We start from the raw sequence: 18,764 nt of genomic DNA, 5'->3' as shown, positions 1-18,764 counted from the left end.
TTTCAGTCCGAGACCCTTCATGCCACTCCTCAGGGCCTCACCAGGGGTGAGGGGGATTTTTTTTTAAGAATACTAATACAACATCCATGGACACCCATGTAGATATCTATTATATATATCTATAGATAGCAGTGAAAGACATTGTCTCCAAGCTCCAAATTGTGCCACTACGTATGTGTGAGATATTCAACTAATTTTTAATTATTATATTGTTTCTTAACAGGTAGGTTTTTTTTTAGTAACTTTTGTTTGGCATAATGTAAAGAATTTGGTAATGTTCCCCTAAAACAAACAAAAAAAAAACAAGACCAAAGTACATGATTAAAAATAAAACTTTATTATACATATACGAGTAGCGTGTCTTTGAAACTCTTTACTTAAGTTTGATGCTTTTCTTGACACCAGCTCGAATTCCAGACAATTCCCCAGAATATCTGGCTTCTTCTTTACGCACCTCACGGACCTTAAAGATGAAGGTAGGGGTAAGCATTAAACAAATGCTTGAAGTTAAAGAAGCTAAACCTAGTAAACTTTTGCAACACATGCTGAATTTCAAATTGCTAGTCACAGGTTTGGTAAGCCAAGTCTTAAACATAAACACCCCAAACCTATGAGTACTATAGGATGCAATGTCTGTTTTTTTTTTCACCCCCCCCATAAAAAAGGATTATATTCAGTTTCTCCAGCAAATAAATAGATATACCTGGCCCTTTCTGCGAATTTTAGCACGTCGGAATTTTTCCCTGTGTTTAACTCTGGGATTTCGGTCCAGCTTCTTTCTTTTAGGTGTAAGTCCTTTATTCTTTGCAATCTGAAACAACACAATTACCAAAATACATGAAAGTAGAACTATACCATTGGATTAGATATAGGCATTAAATACATGATGATTTTATCATTATCTTCAGTACCCCCACTTAAAAAAATCTACATAAATCTAATGTCAAACAACTTTTGCTATTTTGCTTTCACATAGGTCTCTACATAAGGCTAATGGCACAAGTTGAAAAACACCAGTGAAGAAAACACTGTTTCGATCTCTTTCCACCCCATGTGTGCACACAGGACAGGCTATGAACTGTAAAATAGCTAGTCCTTCTCCAAAGAACACTGGATAGTAAACTAACAAGTGAAGCCTAATACTTTGCTTGATTTTACCTAGCAATAACAATGTGAAATCAATACCAAGTATTTATTAACCTCTGGTAAACAAGTTTCCTATTGAGTGTCTGTATCACAAAGGGGTCACTACGGGTCATACTAATGGGCTGCAAAATGCAGACAAGGCTAAGTATGAAAAGTACTGTTTCCCAGTCAGCCTCAGTGTTGTACAACTGTAGATACACAACAGTCACACGCATAGCAATCTGAGGCGTTACCTGATAAGTGATAGCTCTTTTTGCATTTGGATCCAGTTCCTCAGATGGAAGGTCAGTACTGAAAAGACAGAGTAAAGTATTTAAGAAATGGCACCAAGTCTGCAGTAACCTATACATCATCTAAGACATTGTTCAATTGTCAGATCTTTAAATTTTATCCCATTTCATTTTTTACTCATAATTAAACAGTTGTCCTTTTCTGTTACAATAAGAGAGTGAGAGGTTCCATTTAATTGCTACTTTTTTTTTCTTTATCAACTTATTTTTCATTATGTTTGGGGCCCTGGCATAAACATTCTTAATTTACATAGCATCTAATTAGAGTTCACAGATCCTGGAAATTACATGTGCTCTGTAAAAGCCCATGGAACTTTTCCTGCAAGCGCCTATTTACTGCCACCTGCAGGAATGGCCCATCTTGATATGTTCACCTTGCCTTATGTCACACACAACCTTGTATATATGAAAGCTAAAAAAGTTGCTTACACAAGATTTTCTTCTCCGCGATTCCTCTTCTCTAGCAATTTCTGTTCCATTTCCTTATAGTATTTTAGAGCAACTTCCTCATCAAGGTCAGAATCTTCATCATACTGTATGTCAGGCAAAGGTCTCTGTAAAACACACATAAGATGCCAGCATTTAGCAAAATCGCTATAACAAAGCAATAGAATGAAGAAAAAGGGACAGCAACCCCAGGATATAGAAATCAAACATTATATACAATATAATAATATCTTGTACATGACATTTGTGTGCAGACAGAACTGAGGTTAGAACTAGATCTGAGGGCAGCCCAGGTCAGGGCAGATTGCAGGTGTTTTGATCTCTGCTTTTTTTTTTTTTTTTAGCACAGCATCAGAGTGCCTGAGACAAGCCCATGATACATCAAATGAGTTCAGTGCTAGGAAATCAATGGGAGGTGGCAAGTGGTGATTGGATTCTTTATCTCTGTGCCAGACCATGGCAGACAAAGTGCCCAAAATTCATACCATGTGGAATACGCCTTAGACAACACATAAAAGTTGGCTAAACAAAGCAGCTAAAAAAAGAACTTCTGCTTCAAAGAAACAATTTAACATGTGCAGAAAAATATAAAAAAAAAAGTAATATTTATAATTAACTTCTTCCCACCATAAAGGACCAGCCTGCCTGGTTGCTAGGGTTTTAAACTCTAAAGTAGCCAACTGTAAAAAGGTCCTTGCAGCCCTTCAGAGAGAAAATCATACAGAATCTATACAGTGTTTGCCTAGTAGCGTTAAAATCCTTCAAGTGAAACACATTTGACATTAAAAGTGTATAATGTAGGCCCACTGAGTCTTTTAGCATCATTTTCTGCCAAAGCAATTTAGCTGCCCTCACCTTTGTGGCAGCTTTCTTAGAAGTCTTTGGTAAGCTGGAGGAATTTTTTTGTCCCACTTCAGTTTCGTTGAAATCTTGGGTAAGAAGTTGCTTGATTTCTGAGGACAATCTTTGATCCACAATATTCAAATCGTTTATTAGCTTCAAACATAAAACACAAAGAATATTAATCAATCACTACAAGAAAAGCACAATTTACTGTATAATGCATTATGAATATAGTAACAGTTGTGTTAAATCAGTTGGATAACATGCATGAAGACATTAGGTTAAGCTTGGTGCAGAGTGGTTACCACTTAACAACTCCTCTTGGTATATTACATTGCTTTTCTGCTTAAAGGGCACCTATTACCCCACACCCAATTGTTTCCCCCAACCCGAGTATGGCCTCTATTAGCCTGCACCTCCAGTGGAGGAAACCATCCCTGCCAACCAAAAAAAAAAAAAAAAAAAAAAAAAAAAAAAAAAATCCATGCCAGCGCCAGCCTACTCATACCAGGAGTGAGCAGCCATTTTGTGACACACACACAAGCGCAAAATGAGTACCAAAACTCGTTCATTATGTGCATGTGTGTCATGTAGGTGAATTCACCACTACTACGTCTGGTGCAAGTGCATAATAAGCAAGTGGGGGAAGATTTGCTCATTATGCCTATGTGCGCCAAACAACACGGCTGCCCTCACGGGGAGCTCCCTCCCAGCACAGGGAGACTAGCACTGGCTGGGGCTATTTCTTTTTTTTTTTAAAGAAAAATTATTGTTTCCCCCAACCGGAGTGTGGGCTCTAATAGCCCGTACCTCCGATGGAGAATACAATATGGGGGTGATAGGTGCACTTTAAACGAATTCTTATCAGTGTTAGGCTGATGCCTCATATAATGTATTGTCGGCAAGTGTAAAAACTCTTCTTCTGCTTGTGCCTGTACCCCAAGCACTGAATCCGCACAGGTGCAGGCACATGTAGCCAATATCCAGCACAAAGTCTTGTGTTTGTTGGCAGATATTGCCTGCATATGCCTGCACCTAGGCAGATTCAGTGCTTCCCGGTACAGGCACAAGCAGAAGTGGCGAATTCTCGGCATGCTTTTTTCCACTTGCCGAAAATACGCTACGTGTGGCACCAGCCTTAGCTGTGCAGTTCTCATAGTGTTGCTGCCTCACCCCTTTAATTAATTAGTTAATTAATTTAGAAGCATGCTGCAAACTGAACTGATTTCTGTGCAGCTATACAGCATGCATCTAAATGAATTACTAACTAGGCGTGCAAGATTTTGACGGTTTCACCTTCTGGGGAGTTGACAGAGCCCTTCTTCCCTATATTGCCTATACCCGCAGCACCTCTCTGAATGCTGGTGAATTTATCCATGTTGCTTCTCATCTGTGTATGGCACCCCATCGCTGTGCCTTGGGTACAGGCATGATAGAAAAAATGGGCTCATGCCAAAAAAAAAAAAAAAAAACACATCAGAACATGTTTAATGTTCCTTATACAGAAAGTGTTTTTACTTTCTATTGCAAAACACCAAAATCAACTGATACATACATTAGGAGAGGACTCAGAACTGAGAAAACAATTTGTACACAAGTTAAGTCTTTAATTTAGCACTAGCATGAGGCTAATAGGTCTCTATATAATAGACAAGAGCCATAAATATCCCATAAATATTCTTATAAATGGAGCTTAGCGATGTCATAAGTTATAAACAGTGCTTAGAGATGTAGTTTCTGTCACATGACTCACTGAAACTGGTGTATTATAATAAAGTTACCCCTACTGTAAAATATGAGGATATTAGAAGTCACCTCGGAATTGTAATATCCTTATATTTTAAACAGGGGGTACATTATTTACTATATAAATCACTTATCTTTTTATTATATTTTCCATGCCTTTTTCTAGTCTTACAGCTTACTAAAAAAATAAAAAGTTGAAAATCAAATTGGTTTATCTTTTACTTACATTTCTATAAGTTACAAGCCTTTCTATTACGGGATGACCATGGATGGAGATTCTCTTGGCTTTCAGGATTAAGTAATAGCTGATGTTTGTGCAGTAACTACAAATAAAAGAGCAATATAACCAAATTCACAATGAAGACAAAACAAACTTTTAGAAGGGTGCAAGGGGGAATGCAACCTGCAGCACTTTAGATACTGTTAGATGGCACCTCCCATAATGCTCTTAGTGGGGGATTACATTTCACAACACCCACAGTGCCTTAGGTTACCTACGTCTGACATGAAGGTTTCCTTACTTTAAATATAGCTGGTATTTTGTCTGAAGATATGTACTTCCCTAGAAAACAAATGGAAATAGTTAATGCCTTTTGGAAAAGAGGCAAAAACGCAAATCTTTATTAAGTCATTACATTGATCCCCATCCAGTGACTTGCGAGCAACATCTTGCTCACCACTCCTTCCCACCCTCTGATGATGCTCCCAGTGGCTTCAAAATAGGTGCCCATTTTTATATTTCTAGCTTGGAGGCAAGTTTTGGATGCACAAAGACACACTTTTATTGCAAGCAGAGCCTCCTGCAGGCTAGCAGTCCATATTATGGGGCTACTGAATAGCCAATCACAGCCCTTATTTGGCATCCCCAAAGATTTCATGCTTGTGTGGCTCATCAACACTTTTTACATCTGAGTGTGGCTTATGTGTAAAAAAAAAAAAAAAAGGTTGGGGATCCCCAGGTTATATAACAATTTCTAACAATTTGGTCTTCTTGCACAAAACTGGGGAAGGGTTAACATACAACTGACATGGAAGTGCTCCAGTACCATCTAAACTATGGACTTATGCCCAACAAGTAAAGGCATCACTATATCTTGCTGCTGTTCCATTAAGGACCAGGACATACAGATACAACATTTTCTGTGAAATTTGTAGTATTATGTTTGTACCTGAAGCCAGAAGAGACTGACTACAGTGTCTATAGCTTAGGGGTTCCCAACCTTTCTTACTTGTGAGCCACAGTGAAATGTAAAAAGACTTGGAGAGAAATACAAACATCATAAAAGTTCATGGAGGTGCCAAATAAGAGCTAAGAATGGCTATTAGGTAGCCTCTATACACACTATCAGCTTACAGGAGGCTTTATTTGGTAGTAAATCTTGTTTTTATTCTACCAAAACTTGCCACCAAGTCAAGGATTCAAAAAAAAAATAAAACTACCTGGTTTAGGGGCACTGAGAGCAACATCCATGGGGGTTGGTGAGCAACATGTTGCTCACAAGCTACTGGCTGGGGATTCACTGCAGAGGAAGCAGCCTGCTTTCTTTATATTTATGCCACAGAAAAAAGTCTTAATTATTGCGCACTTCTTCTCCCTGCTATTCACACATGATTATTCACACTATTCACACTGATTCCGATCTACTGGTGGCCGCAAACTACACAGCCTGAAAATACCAGAGGTGCTCTGAGGTCCGAACAGTAGAAAGGCATAATGTCTGCATTTCTGCAAGCAGGCCCAGAGTTCTTAGACGGGTAAACAGTAATATTTTTGCACAGCATCATGTTTATTTGTTACCTTTCCTTTAGGAATGGTTCCATTTTTCACCAGTTTAAGTAGTGGCTCCAGTTCATTTTTTACTTCTGCCAACTAATAAAAAAAAAAGAAAAAAAAAGTTTGTCTTAGTATCTATCCTGTTTAACCATTTTATTGCCAGTCAATTCACAATGTACATGTAGAATACATATATATGCTGCTGGCATGTCATATCCTGATAGCAGATTCTATGATACAAGGCATAAGAACAGGTAATAACATAAAAAAGGATAACATGTCTGCATTGCCTTAAGTTTTAAATCTTGCATGAGTTCCAGCAACTCAGGGGATTCCTTCTTGAGCAGCTTTCTCTTCTCTTTTTCAGACATTTTGTTTAAGTCTTTGACAATTTTTTGTTCTGATTGCTTCTCTTCACTTTGCTTTTCTCCGAATTCCTAATAATAAAGTTTTAGATAAAAACACCATATTAAAGCATCTATAATAACTTCTTTACCTTATGAAACATTGGGTATTTTACAAATTCCGATGACTCTGTTTACTGCATTTTCATGCGATAATAGTCCTCCAAGGACTAAAAACATTTTAAGATTACTGGTCACATGAAACATAAGCAACTCTTGGATTTTTTTAATAGGCAGTTCTCGGTTGTATTTTTCTCAGAACTAGTAAATACCCCATGTGTAAATTAATCTTAAAAGGGATATGGTTTGTCATATATACACATTTCACTTTGCTAAAAACTGAAGCTGACCAGGCACATATGCTGGGATTACACTTGCAGAATGGGGGCACCTTTCAAATTATCTTAAATCACAAAATTAGCCCTGCAATGTACTTTTAGTTTTATTTCACCATCTGCTACTGCTGCAAACCTGATTATTCATTAGGATATTATTTAAATTTGGTCTTATCTTAGAGTTCAGTTCTATTCTCAGATTACTCCCTGTCCTGGCATTTAAACCAATTACTGGCTGATAAACAATTAAAATAACTGGAAACTCTTCAAAATAAATAAAGTTGCTTAAGATTACAAAAACTATGCCTTTATAGCACACAAAACACTTTATCGAGGTTCTGGGTAAGCCACATGCAAAATAAGATACATTAGCTTTGCAGCCCTCGTGCAGATCTGGGATTTAAGGTAGTTCAAAAAGAACAGCTTGCAGTGACACTTGTAGCATTGCGCTAAAGGTGCATTGCATTGCAGAAAGCATTACCCTCTTGTCCTGCATAAATACAGGACATATCATAGTAAAATGTATGGGCATTGCTCTTTAAAAATTACCAATTTCACAATACACAGAACATAAGAATATTACTAAACAGATAAACTTAATGTTGTGCCAAACTCACTTAACATTATGTTAGCAGTACATGTAGGGTTTTTGCAGGCTGCACATTAACAATTATCCTTTACTACCAGTAAATATGGTGATTACCTGCAGTCCCTATGTGCCCCAAAGTTATATGAGAGAAACATAGGTAGGTACCTGAATAAAATCCAAGCCATAGTCTTCTTCATTAAGGGTTATTGCCAATCGCCTTTGGATATTTTGGGCTTCCTCCTCTTCTTCTTCTGCCTCAGCATCAATTTCTTCTTTACTTTTCTTTACTTCTGCAAAGGTTATTGGAGATGCTTAGGAAACCCGTTATCCAGAAAGCTCAGAATTACGGAAAGACCATCTGCCATAGACTCCATTATAAGCAAATAAGTCAAATTTTTAAAAATGATTTCCTTTTTCTCTGTAATAATAAAACAGTGCCTTGTACTTGATCCTAACTAAAATATAATTAATCCTTATTGGAGGCAAAACAAGCCTATTAGTTTTATTTAATATTTAATTATTTTTAGCAGGCTTAAGTTATGGAGATCCAAATTACGGAAAGATCCCTTATCCGGAAAACCCCAGGCCCTGAGCATTCTGGATAACAGGTCCCATACCTGTGTATATATATTATATTTTAATTACTTTCACTTTCCATACTTTTAATTTTTGGTGTTACTGTTCCTTTATATTCTATACTTATCCATAAAACCACTACCCACAAATAGTGACTGCAGCTTGACAGTGGAGTAGGGGTTGCAACACTTTTTGCCTTGGTTGCTACATTCTCCACTATATGGTTCTGTTACTAAATGGGTAAGTTCCCTTTCAAATATTTAAATGTAATTTTTTAGGAGGGCGTGTCCAGCCACGAATGGAGTAGGGCGCGTTTTTTGGCGCTCCTGGGGTCTGACCGTGCCAGCGATTACAAACAGGGGATACCCCTGCACAATACTTCCCCCGCCACAGCCAAAAGGTCCCCCAGCCTTCCCTCACCTACCCGCCGCGTTCGAAAGCCTCCGCAAGCCGCAGCAGCAAAAATCCGTCGGCGGCCTAGCCGCGCCACGGAAGCCGCGGACTAAATTTTGAGGGCCTACCCGCGACAGTGGCACAGCGGCGCGGAACGCGGGTCCTTACGCCTTGGACCAGCCCAAAACCTCCAGGAGCGGCAAATTAAGAGGAGGGTGAGTAAACCCCGGGGGCGCCCCTTCACTAACCCTAACCCAGGGCAACAACAAGCTCCACGATAAGCCCCAACCAAAGGCTCAGACAGCCAGACAGTCTGACACGAACTACTATAGAGCACAAAACAAAGCCAAACAGCAGAACAAATTTACCCTCATAGAAGCCAAACTACTTAGGCTTAAGTCTGACAACTGGAAACTAATAACTACTAAAAAGGGATCCAGCCCTGAGATGGTGAACTGACCCTTAAGATATAAAAGCACCGCGCACAGAGCGACCCTACTTTATTATTTCTGCCAAACAGATTCATCAGCACTACCAATATATACAACGGACCACTGTCTATAATACCTATCACTACAATGGGGAAACACTCTCAAAAACAAAAGGCAGAAACTGCCACACGATTGGAGCGCTTTGCTCGTACAGAACCACAGAGCTCCCAATCTATCTCACCCAATAACTCACTTCCACCATCACCAGGAATGGTAGCAGAGGCACCAGAACCATCACCAAGTGAACTCCTCTCAGCAATAATTGAAAGTCGTACCGCTACAACATCACAATTGGAAGAGATTAAAGTGGACATCTCTCTCCTGCGCCATGATCTACAGAATGTCAGAGAACGTACCACGGAGGTAGAAACTAGAGTCTCCTCATTAGAAGACACAGTTTCCCCTCTTCCAAATAACATCACGACCATTAAACAACAACTTCAACAAGCACTAGACAAAACGGAGGATCTTGAAAACAGACTCCGTAGGAATAATGTGCGCATTGTGGGCCTACCTGAGAAAGTGGAAGGCCAAAAGCCGGAAACTTTCATTGAAAACTGGCTCAAGCAAACCCTAGGAAACGACATCTTCTCCACCATGTTTGTAGTTGAAAGAGCCCATAGGGTCCCTACCAAGCCACATCCTCCTGGAGCCCCTCCAAGACCATTCCTGCTACGTATGCTGAACTATAGGGACCGAGATGCTGCTCTAAAGGCTGCAAGGCTCAAGGGTCCCATCACCTTTAATGGAACAACAGTCTCACTGTATCCAGACTTTTCGCCAACAATACAGAAACAAAGAGCTACGTTCACAGCAATTAAAAGGCGCCTTCGTGAAGCACACATTCCCTATGGAATGATATACCCTGCAAGGCTCCGAGTACTAGATGGAGATCGAGTGCAGTTCTTCAACTCCCCAGCGGAAGCTGACGCCTGGTTAACCCATAGGAACCCAAGGCGTTCACCACCACGTGATTGAAGAGCAGGCAATCAACTACTCTTGAACATCCACAAACGCTCCGGATGACAGACTACTTCAGATGATACCCGAGGGTACTCGCCCCTGACAGTCTCCCCCATCCTGTGAGTTTCTAAACGCCCTAGACTACTGGGATTGCAGCTTCAAAGATCCCTTAAAAGCACAACTCAAAGACCCAGGAATCCCAGAAAACTTTTTTCTTTGGGTGACTGTCTTGGGAGGGGAGACCCCCATCTAACAACGACCAATACCTAAACAATACCATACAGTCTACACAGTGGCCCTTATCCCTTAAACACTCCTGCCGATACTTTTGGTCTGGATTTACTACAGAGCTCTGATGCTGCGGTAGCTTTTCGCTATCCCTTCATTCCCCCCCCCCCCTTTTTTATTTTTTTCTTCTCTCCCCTTTTGAAGACATATTAGTTATTCCTGTTTTTTCTAAAGTTTTTGCTATAATGTTCAGATGAGTGCGGACACGCTCACTAAAGCTTCTATAAGCATATTACAGTTTTGGGTATTAGACCCGCCTAGGTTGGGAAGGTGGGTAGGGTGGGCTAGGGAAATTTGGTTGGGGATGATATGTTTTTTGTTTGTCTATATTACCACTATTCAGGTCTTACAACTCTATAAGATGCTCCCTCACAAATGCGAGCTAATGGCGGACATCGCTCACAGCGGCACCAATCTAAAGACAACACAATATGGCTAAAATTTCAGTGACCTCTTGGAATATAAGAGGGCTTAATTCAAAATTTAAAAGGAGCCTTATGTTTACTTACTTAAAGAGATACCCTCCCTCCATTCTCCTACTCCAGGAGACCCACCTTACGGGCCAAAAAATTCTAGCACTCAAAAAACCCTGGGTGGGATGGCACTATCACTCTACATATTCCTCCTATTCCAGAGGAGTCTCAGTACTAATACGCAAAGGGGTGCCATTTGAACTAATCAAACTACATACAGATTACTATGGTAGATTCATGATTCTTCATGGTCTCCTAGCCCATAAACCCATAACAATTATTAATATATATGTGCCGCCGCCGTTTGCAATGTCCGTTTTAGATCAGATTATTTCCAAACTGGCAGAGTTCCCAATAAGTCCATTTCTTATCATGGGTGACTTTAATAACTGCATGAATCCCTCCTTAGATAGATCCAAAACAGAACCCAATACATCCACCAGACTTGCGGGATGGGCAGACGCCCTCCACCTTACAGAGGTCTGGAGATGGAAAAACCCTACAACGAGAGTTTTCTCCTGCCACTCACTTACCCACAAATCCCTCTCTAGAATTGATTTGGCCTTTGCCTCAGCAGACTTATTGCCCATGGTCGACACAATACAATATCTACCTCAAGCCCTGTCAGACCACTCCCCACTTAGCCTTTCCCTCCGCTGGAACCCATCTCCGGTAGACAGGTTATGGCGACTGAGTCCTCTGTGGCTTAAAAATGATATAGTTGCAATTCAAAATCAAAAAACATACACAGAATATTGGGAACTAAACAATAATTCTGCTTCACCATTAATGCTTTGGGACGCCTCTAAGGCAGTCATGAGGGGCGAACTAACAGCTGTAATATCCCAAGCGAGAAATGAGAAAAAAGAACAGTTAAATGAGGCAGAAAAAAGCTTTATAGCAGCAGAAACTACACACGCCCAAAACCCCACAGAACACACATATGAACAGCTTCTATCTGCAAGGAACTCCCTTAGTCGGGCTACTATTTCACTAACAAGAAAAGCAGTACTGTACCAAGATCAGCGTATTTTTGAGCAGGGGGACAAGAATAGTAAACTGCTAGCCTACCTCTCCAAACCCCAAAGCAACTCCACAGCGATACCTCACATTCGTCAAGAAGACGGCACACTCACTACAGAACCCAAGACCATTGCACAACAGTTTGCCACCTACTACAAAAACTTATACACAACTACAACTACCTACTCTAAGATGCAACTAACACAATACCTAACAAGCATACCCATTCCAAAAATAGCCCCAGCAGATAGGGCATACTTAGATGCCCCAATCACAAAGCAAGAGGTTGCTGACGCAATTGCCATCCTCCCCTCTAATAAAACGCCAGGTCCGGATGGGTTACCTACCAACTGGTATAAGGCACTAGCTGAATACATTCCCACCAAATTATTAGAAACTTTACGATATGCCTATGACAATCAAGCACTACCTGCATCCTTTGCTGAGGCCCTAATAGTGGTCATTCCGAAGCCGGGCAAAGATCCATCCCTCTGCTCCTCATATCACCCCATTTCTCTAATTAATACAGATGCCAAAATCTTGGCCAAAATCCTGGCGGCGAGGCTCCAAAAGGTGGTTCCTGATCTGGTGCATCCTGACCAATCAGGTTTTATGCCCGGGAGGTCCACTGACATTAACCTAAGAAGACTCTTCACCAATCTACAAATCCCTCATTTAGAGATTGGCACCAGAGTTGTTGCCTCCCTAGACTCTGCCAAAGCCTTTGATTCAATTGAATGGGGATACCTATGGGAGGTCTTGTCTGGCTTCGGCTTTGGCCAAACATTTTTAAAGTGGATCAAGCTACTATACCAACACCCCACAGCAAGAGTCAGAGTAAATGGGATCACATCTCCCTCATTTTCCCTGGAAAGAGGGACCCGTCAAGGCTGTCCGCTCTCACCAATATTATTTGCCCTAGCAATAGAACCTCTAGCCATACTGATCAGGAACTCCCCGGGCATTAAAGGCCTTACATATGGTACCATTACAGAAAAATTATCACTATACGCAGATGACTTATTAATATACCTGGCAGATCCCAGGGATTCGCTGACCTCTCTGCTGCAGCAAGTGGACAAATTTGGACACTTCTCCGGTCTGCGGATCAACTGGGATAAGTCAATCCTTTGCCCCATAGACCCTCTCCAACCACAGCCAGTAATACCCAATATACCCTTAAAGTGGGCCAACCAATTTAAATATCTAGGAGTCTGGATAACTGTAGATCCTACTAACTACATATCACTTAACCTAGACCCCTTACTATCAGATCTCAAAACCCGACTGACCCAATGGTCCAAATTACCACTTTCACTCTGGGGCCGCATAAATATAATAAAAATGATATATCTTCCCAAGTTTCTATACATACTACACAATTCCCCAATTTTTATTCCTAAAACCTTTTTTAAGAAACTTAACCAAATTATCCTACCATTTATTTGGAATAACCGACCCCCCAGAATGGCCTGGACAAAACGATGCGCTCCTCTAGCTGAAGGAGGCCTTGCCCTCCCGCACTTCTATCATTACTTCTTAGCCTCACAAATACACTACCTACACTGGTGCTTCATTCATGACCCATACAACCCAAATCTGCAGCTTCAGGCAACAATACTTGGCTCCCTGGAAGGATTGAGCAACTTTCCATACCGACATCTTAAGGATACAGCCCCACTACCAACAACTCTAACTATCCCGCATAAAGCCTGGACCATAGCACTTACACTGCTCAAACACCCGCCACCCCTACTTACGTCTAGACTTCCACTCTGGGGCAATCAATACTTACCACAATTTAGGTCGCTACCCGACTTCATATATTGGCCTCGCCACAACATTAAATATCTGGGAGACCTCACAGAACACTCAACCTTCCCAACACATGCACAAATCCGAGAGAAAGCTCAACAACCTACTCTCCCCTTTTATAAATATTTGCAGTTACGATCAGTGTTCAGGGACCAATTTGCCACTCTCACCCCCCAACTCACCTCCTTAGCAGTGGAGGCTACTCTACAAACTAGCCCAGTAAAGATTACCTCAACTCTATACCAGAACCTACTCTCAACAGGCCCCAAACCCTTTCACACCACACAAATATGGTGGACTTCGCAAATACCAGCACTCACCCAAGACGATTGGGAAGAGGCAACAGACACAATGTACAACTATCTTATATCTACCAGAGATAGGTTAATACAGTACAAAACCTTTCACCACCTATATATTACACCACTAAGGTTACACCAGATGGGCCGCACCCCAACTGCCAACTGCCCAAGATGTGCAGCAAACCCAGCTAACTTTTTTCACATGATCTGGTCATGCCCCCACATCGCCAAATTCTGGTCAGCAGTAATTAAATATCTATCAGATAACTTAGCCTTCCCTACAGTGACTGCTCCTGAAACCTGCTTGCTAGGAGTCCTAGACAGTATAATTGCTCAAAACAACTCCCGGATACGTTACAGAATACTACTGTTCTATGCAAAAAAAACTGTTGCAATGCACTGGATGGGCTCTACCCTCCCTACTGTTACAGCCTGGAAAAATCTAGTGAATACCGTTGCTCCTCTCTATAAGCTCACATATGAGAACAGGGGCGCACCCGACAAATTTGATAGAGTTTGGGGCCCTTGGTGCGACCTAGAGGGAAATTAGAGGATATCACTCCCATGTACACTGTAAAACCCCCGGTGTCTCCCCACTTCCCTCTACCACATCTTGATCACCTCAGCTCAGTAGAATGATGGATTCAATATCCCGTAACTGCTGCCAGACTCACGCTCATACTTTGTAATGTTGTACCTACTCTAATGTCTGTAACAAACCTTAAAGATAGACCTGAATAAGAAAGACCAGCATAATTTTTTATTGTAATGTTAAATGTGTTATTTTATGTTTTTGTTTGTATGAAAATCAATAAAATACACCTTTCAAAAAAATGTAATTTTTTAGAGTAGTGCTTTGTGCAGGCAAAAGGGGAATACCAGTTAGTCAAGATAAAACTTTACATACTTTTTGTGCTGTATTCTGCGTAGTCTGTGTCATAATATATCTTCTTCCTTTGTCCCCATGCCATTTCATCCGGAAGACCTAAAAATAACACAGCAAATGGTGTTCATTGACTATCAACAGGTTATTATTGTACTAAGACTTACACTGCAACAGCCAATTAATATGGAGAAACCAATCATTTTACAAGTGGCATCCCTCCAGGAAAACCTGGGGATAACCCTCCACTCCAGAGCAATCACTGTTTCAAACCATATTAAATACTCCTGGAAGAAGCATGCCAACTAGTAGTAAATATGAATATTTTTTTGCACTAATTAAGCGCAGTTTTGTTTTAGAGATAGATGTATGGATAAAGTGCTGCTTTTTCATACTGATATTTCATGAAATAAATGTTTTAAAATCTAGCCATCTTGTTTGTGGGCATGTTTAAAAAAGACCATAATTCAAATATACAGAGTACAAATAATCTGGAATATAAAGTCCAACCATCATTACGACGCTCTTCTAGGTCACTTTCCATCGAACTCTGGTCACCATCGTCATCATCCTCATCTTCTTCATGGATGTCAAGAGGCATAACCTCATCCTAAATACATAAAATCCTGTGATAACTGTTTTATTGCAGCTAAACATTTAAAGATGACAAATTTCTAAATAATTAGCCTTGATATGCCATTCCTATATGGGCATTTAAAAAAAAAAAAAAAAAAACCACAAAAAAAACTCCTTTTGCCGGTCATCGCTTGCCAAACAAGTGTGATTCACACTAGTGGATCACCGCACAGAAAGCTAGCGCTGACATTTCTGAGAGGTGGTCCAAATGTCATTATTAGCCATAGGCAGAGCATTTCACATGTATCTCTATGGCAAGTTGGGGGGCGGGGGATTATTATAAACACTACTGCTTTATCCTGAGCACAGTGGTGGTCAAACTGGCACTGACATAGGCCTAACTCTGAACACACCCAGAGCTACTAGTAGCAGCTACTTGTCACAGCTACAAAAAAATAGACAATGCTGATAATTTACTGATAACTGTCTCTAAATGCGTTTCAGCAGTGGCATTTCTTAGTAACGTTGGGGTATTTTCTGGCTTTTAGTAGCCGTGTCAAGTAGCTGCTACTAAGCAGCTCCATTTGTCTTCACCTTAAATGTTTTGGGCTGAAAATGTAATGTATTGGGTCCAGCTCGGTTACATTTACTGGTACAGTGCACTTGACCCATTTATAATCTCCATGTACATACCTCACTGTCCATTTGTTCTTCATCGCTGTCAAACTCCACTCCTCTTTTCACTAAGCTCTGCAACACATAACAAAATCGATAATGCCCAGATTCTGGGTAGCTGTTTTGTCTCAGAATCCAATTAATTTTACAGTATTTCAAATAAAAAGACAGCAAATAACAAATGGTTCCAAATTATGAAAACCGAAGATATCATAGGATGAAAATGTATACATCTATACATATTACACACATCCAACACAATTGCTGTATATAATACACAAGAGCTATGATGCTGTAAATGAAAGGAGGGTACTGTTGCTGGAAGCTGAGCATTAGAGTGAAGGTGCTGGGAGATGTGTGTAATAGGAAATAGCGAGGAATATGTCAGCGTAGTAGGCAGTGAAACTTATAGTGAAACAAGAAGGAAGAGCTGTTATTTGTATATAACATTAAAGGTATTGGTGGTTGTGCACAGCAATGAATTTCATGGTGGAGGACCTGATTGCACATCTGAGGAGGGTAGAAGCCTAGATTATTAAAAGTGTAATTTCTTCCCATCTAATAACCACAAAATATATTCTTACAAACTCTGCCCCTCCTGACTGAGTTGGCAGGTTATTGGCCTGTGATGGCAATCCCCACTGATATCTGGCAAATTCCATCACGTGAGGACCACACTGACACATTGATATCATTCTGGCAGCAAAGAGATCCGCACTCACAGGATTTATAGAATTAATCTGGTGTTTATTGAGAAGACTTTGGGAAGAATTAGGTATAATGGTTGTGACTGGGAAGTTATAGTAGACAATGGAAAAACTGTGCATATCACTTTATATTTAATGGAAGAACATTCTACTGAGTGCTGTCCAACTTATTAAATGTAATGGGACAATTATTTCTTATATAGCATGGTCAAGGGCCGGATTAAATTAAAATGATGTCATCTAGTAAAGTCTATGGAGCCATTAAGCAGACTGGGGGCTATAAAAATCCTCTGGTGGGCCACATCTGTCCCACAGCCCTCCAGCTGCGCAGCCATGTACTACATGAAATATCTGCATATTTGCAAAATGAAACGGCAATAACACACAAATGTACTACACAACATACTTACATACATACACTCACATGAAAAGCAAGTAAGTTACATACCTTGAATTTTTCTTCATGATAGTTATCAATTTCATCATTGAAATATTCCGAAGATATCTGTTAGAAGAGAAATAACATCCTATTTCAGCCCATTTATCCTTCCATCCTCTAAAATCACAAATAATACTGGAATTACAGCAAACATATTTAGAGACATTTATGATATGTACATAAAGTCTGGCAAATAAACGATTATGAGATTTTCTAATGATCCAGATTTCATTAATGAGCGGTGGTGTTATTATTTTTATTAATCATAAGTCACTTTTCAGTAATCATAGTTCACATACATGGGTGTGTACACATTTGTTCTTATACATTTGACATTGTACCTCTTTAGTGGAAGGGATGTCCGCTTTTGCCAAGGACTCATCATATACATCCTCCCCTACTTTTGGTTTCTGGAACCTTTGACTCCTGCAATAATAATTTGCTTCCAGTAAGTTATTAATCAATAAATAAACAAATCCCTCTTTGTTAACCTTGTTTCCCCATATGTTGGTCAACAAAGTCCCTTAGCATCTGGGGACGCAAGGTTAAGAAGCACGAGTAAAGTCTGCTCCTTCATATGTACTGTGACAGCCACAGAGGCTACTTGTATTAGTACCTAAAAGATACAGTACAGTCCCAGCTCAATCCAATGCTCTGCAACTTCAATACAGGACCCCAAATACCCGACGCATCATATCATCTACAACATGCACTGATGCAGCCAAATCTAAGCGTTTGTTAGCAGGATTTGGCTGAATGCAACAGGCCCACCTTCCTACCCACTGCATTCTGACCAGTGTGGCTGGTTTCAGTTTTGAAAGGGCCACTTGGGCCAACCCAAAGACTTTGCATAAAGCAGCAATTTGTACAGTGTTGTTCTTAATGAACTGTGAGAAAGAATTTGCCCTTATGGAACAAAACAATCAAAAATTGTTCAGAATGTCTTATGACACTTAATAAGCTGCACTAAACACTGCTTTCCAAAGCTGAAAGATTTTGGGGGTACAGTACATGGGTACTTGCTGAATGGTATATATATATATATATATATATATATATATTTACAGATACTTTAACACACTTCAGAACACAAAATAATGTAATGACGCCTCCTCATTAACACCTACATACTCTCATCAGCATTTCCAAGAATGGTTTTACGGTTGGACAGAAGGGATAATCAAAATGGGAAACAACTCTTTGCTATTCTCAGTATATACATCGGTTCCCCGCACGCTGGGAATAGGAGGGGGGGTGTTGGACAGAAATCCATGCCCTCCCGTTCCCAGAGTGCGACCCATACAGCATGCTAGAACATCCGGCGGAACTATGCTGGATTTCGCTGTAATTATTCCATCTTTCAGGCAATCATGCAAATGCCAGCCTTCTCAGATCTCCATACCTGCGAGTCTTCCCCATGCTGTCTGTACACCAACCCTCCGCACGCTTGGAACACCAGCCACTTCCTGTCCCTCTCCAAATACCGACCTCTGAAACCAAATGAACCACTACGTTCCGGAGCATGTTTTACTTGGCAAAAATACCGTCTCGTTAAAAACATTTCTAACACCGTAATAGGGTCATAG

General features: G+C 40.4%; 1 protein-coding gene across 2 annotated transcripts; it reads right to left on the bottom strand.

Annotated features, from left to right (window-relative positions):
* Positions 1-314: 314 nt before the first annotated feature.
* On the bottom strand, positions 315-18,717 carry utp3 (UTP3, small subunit processome component). Of its 2 annotated transcripts, none has more exons than XM_012971526.1 (16): positions 18,581-18,717; positions 17,520-17,604; positions 17,188-17,244; positions 16,051-16,107; positions 15,292-15,391; positions 14,806-14,883; positions 7,740-7,864; positions 6,537-6,683; positions 6,271-6,342; positions 4,994-5,034; positions 4,699-4,795; positions 2,739-2,879; positions 1,866-1,990; positions 1,380-1,437; positions 704-811; positions 315-463 (listed from the first exon to the last, which is right to left on the bottom strand). In XM_012971526.1, exons 1-16 carry the CDS (start codon positions 18,700-18,702, stop codon positions 374-376), a joined length of 1,503 nt encoding a protein of 500 aa, XP_012826980.1. In that variant the 5' UTR covers positions 18,703-18,717; the 3' UTR covers positions 315-373.
* Between the last annotated feature and the right edge of the window lie 47 nt (positions 18,718-18,764).

This window comes from Xenopus tropicalis, chromosome 7 (assembly GCF_000004195.4).
Source record: "Xenopus tropicalis strain Nigerian chromosome 7, UCB_Xtro_10.0, whole genome shotgun sequence".
Lineage (NCBI taxonomy): Eukaryota > Metazoa > Chordata > Amphibia > Anura > Pipidae > Xenopus > Xenopus tropicalis.
This window is presented reverse-complemented; position numbering and strand designations above follow the sequence as displayed.

What these genes read in the sequence shown, in the direction of transcription:
- utp3 (XM_012971526.1), bottom strand. Translation starts at nt 18,702, where the DNA reads ATGCTCCGGAACGTAGTGGTTCATTTGGTTTCAGAGGTCGGTATTTGG. An exon ending in ATGGCTTGGATTTTATTCAG is followed by an intron (nt 6,684 to 7,739) that starts GTACCTACCTAT and finishes CTTTATTATTAG; the next exon opens with GAATTCGGAGAAAAGCAAAG. An exon ending in GGCTTGTAACTTATAGAAAT is followed by an intron (nt 2,880 to 4,698) that starts GTAAGTAAAAGA and finishes TTATGTTTGAAG; the next exon opens with CTAATAAACGATTTGAATAT.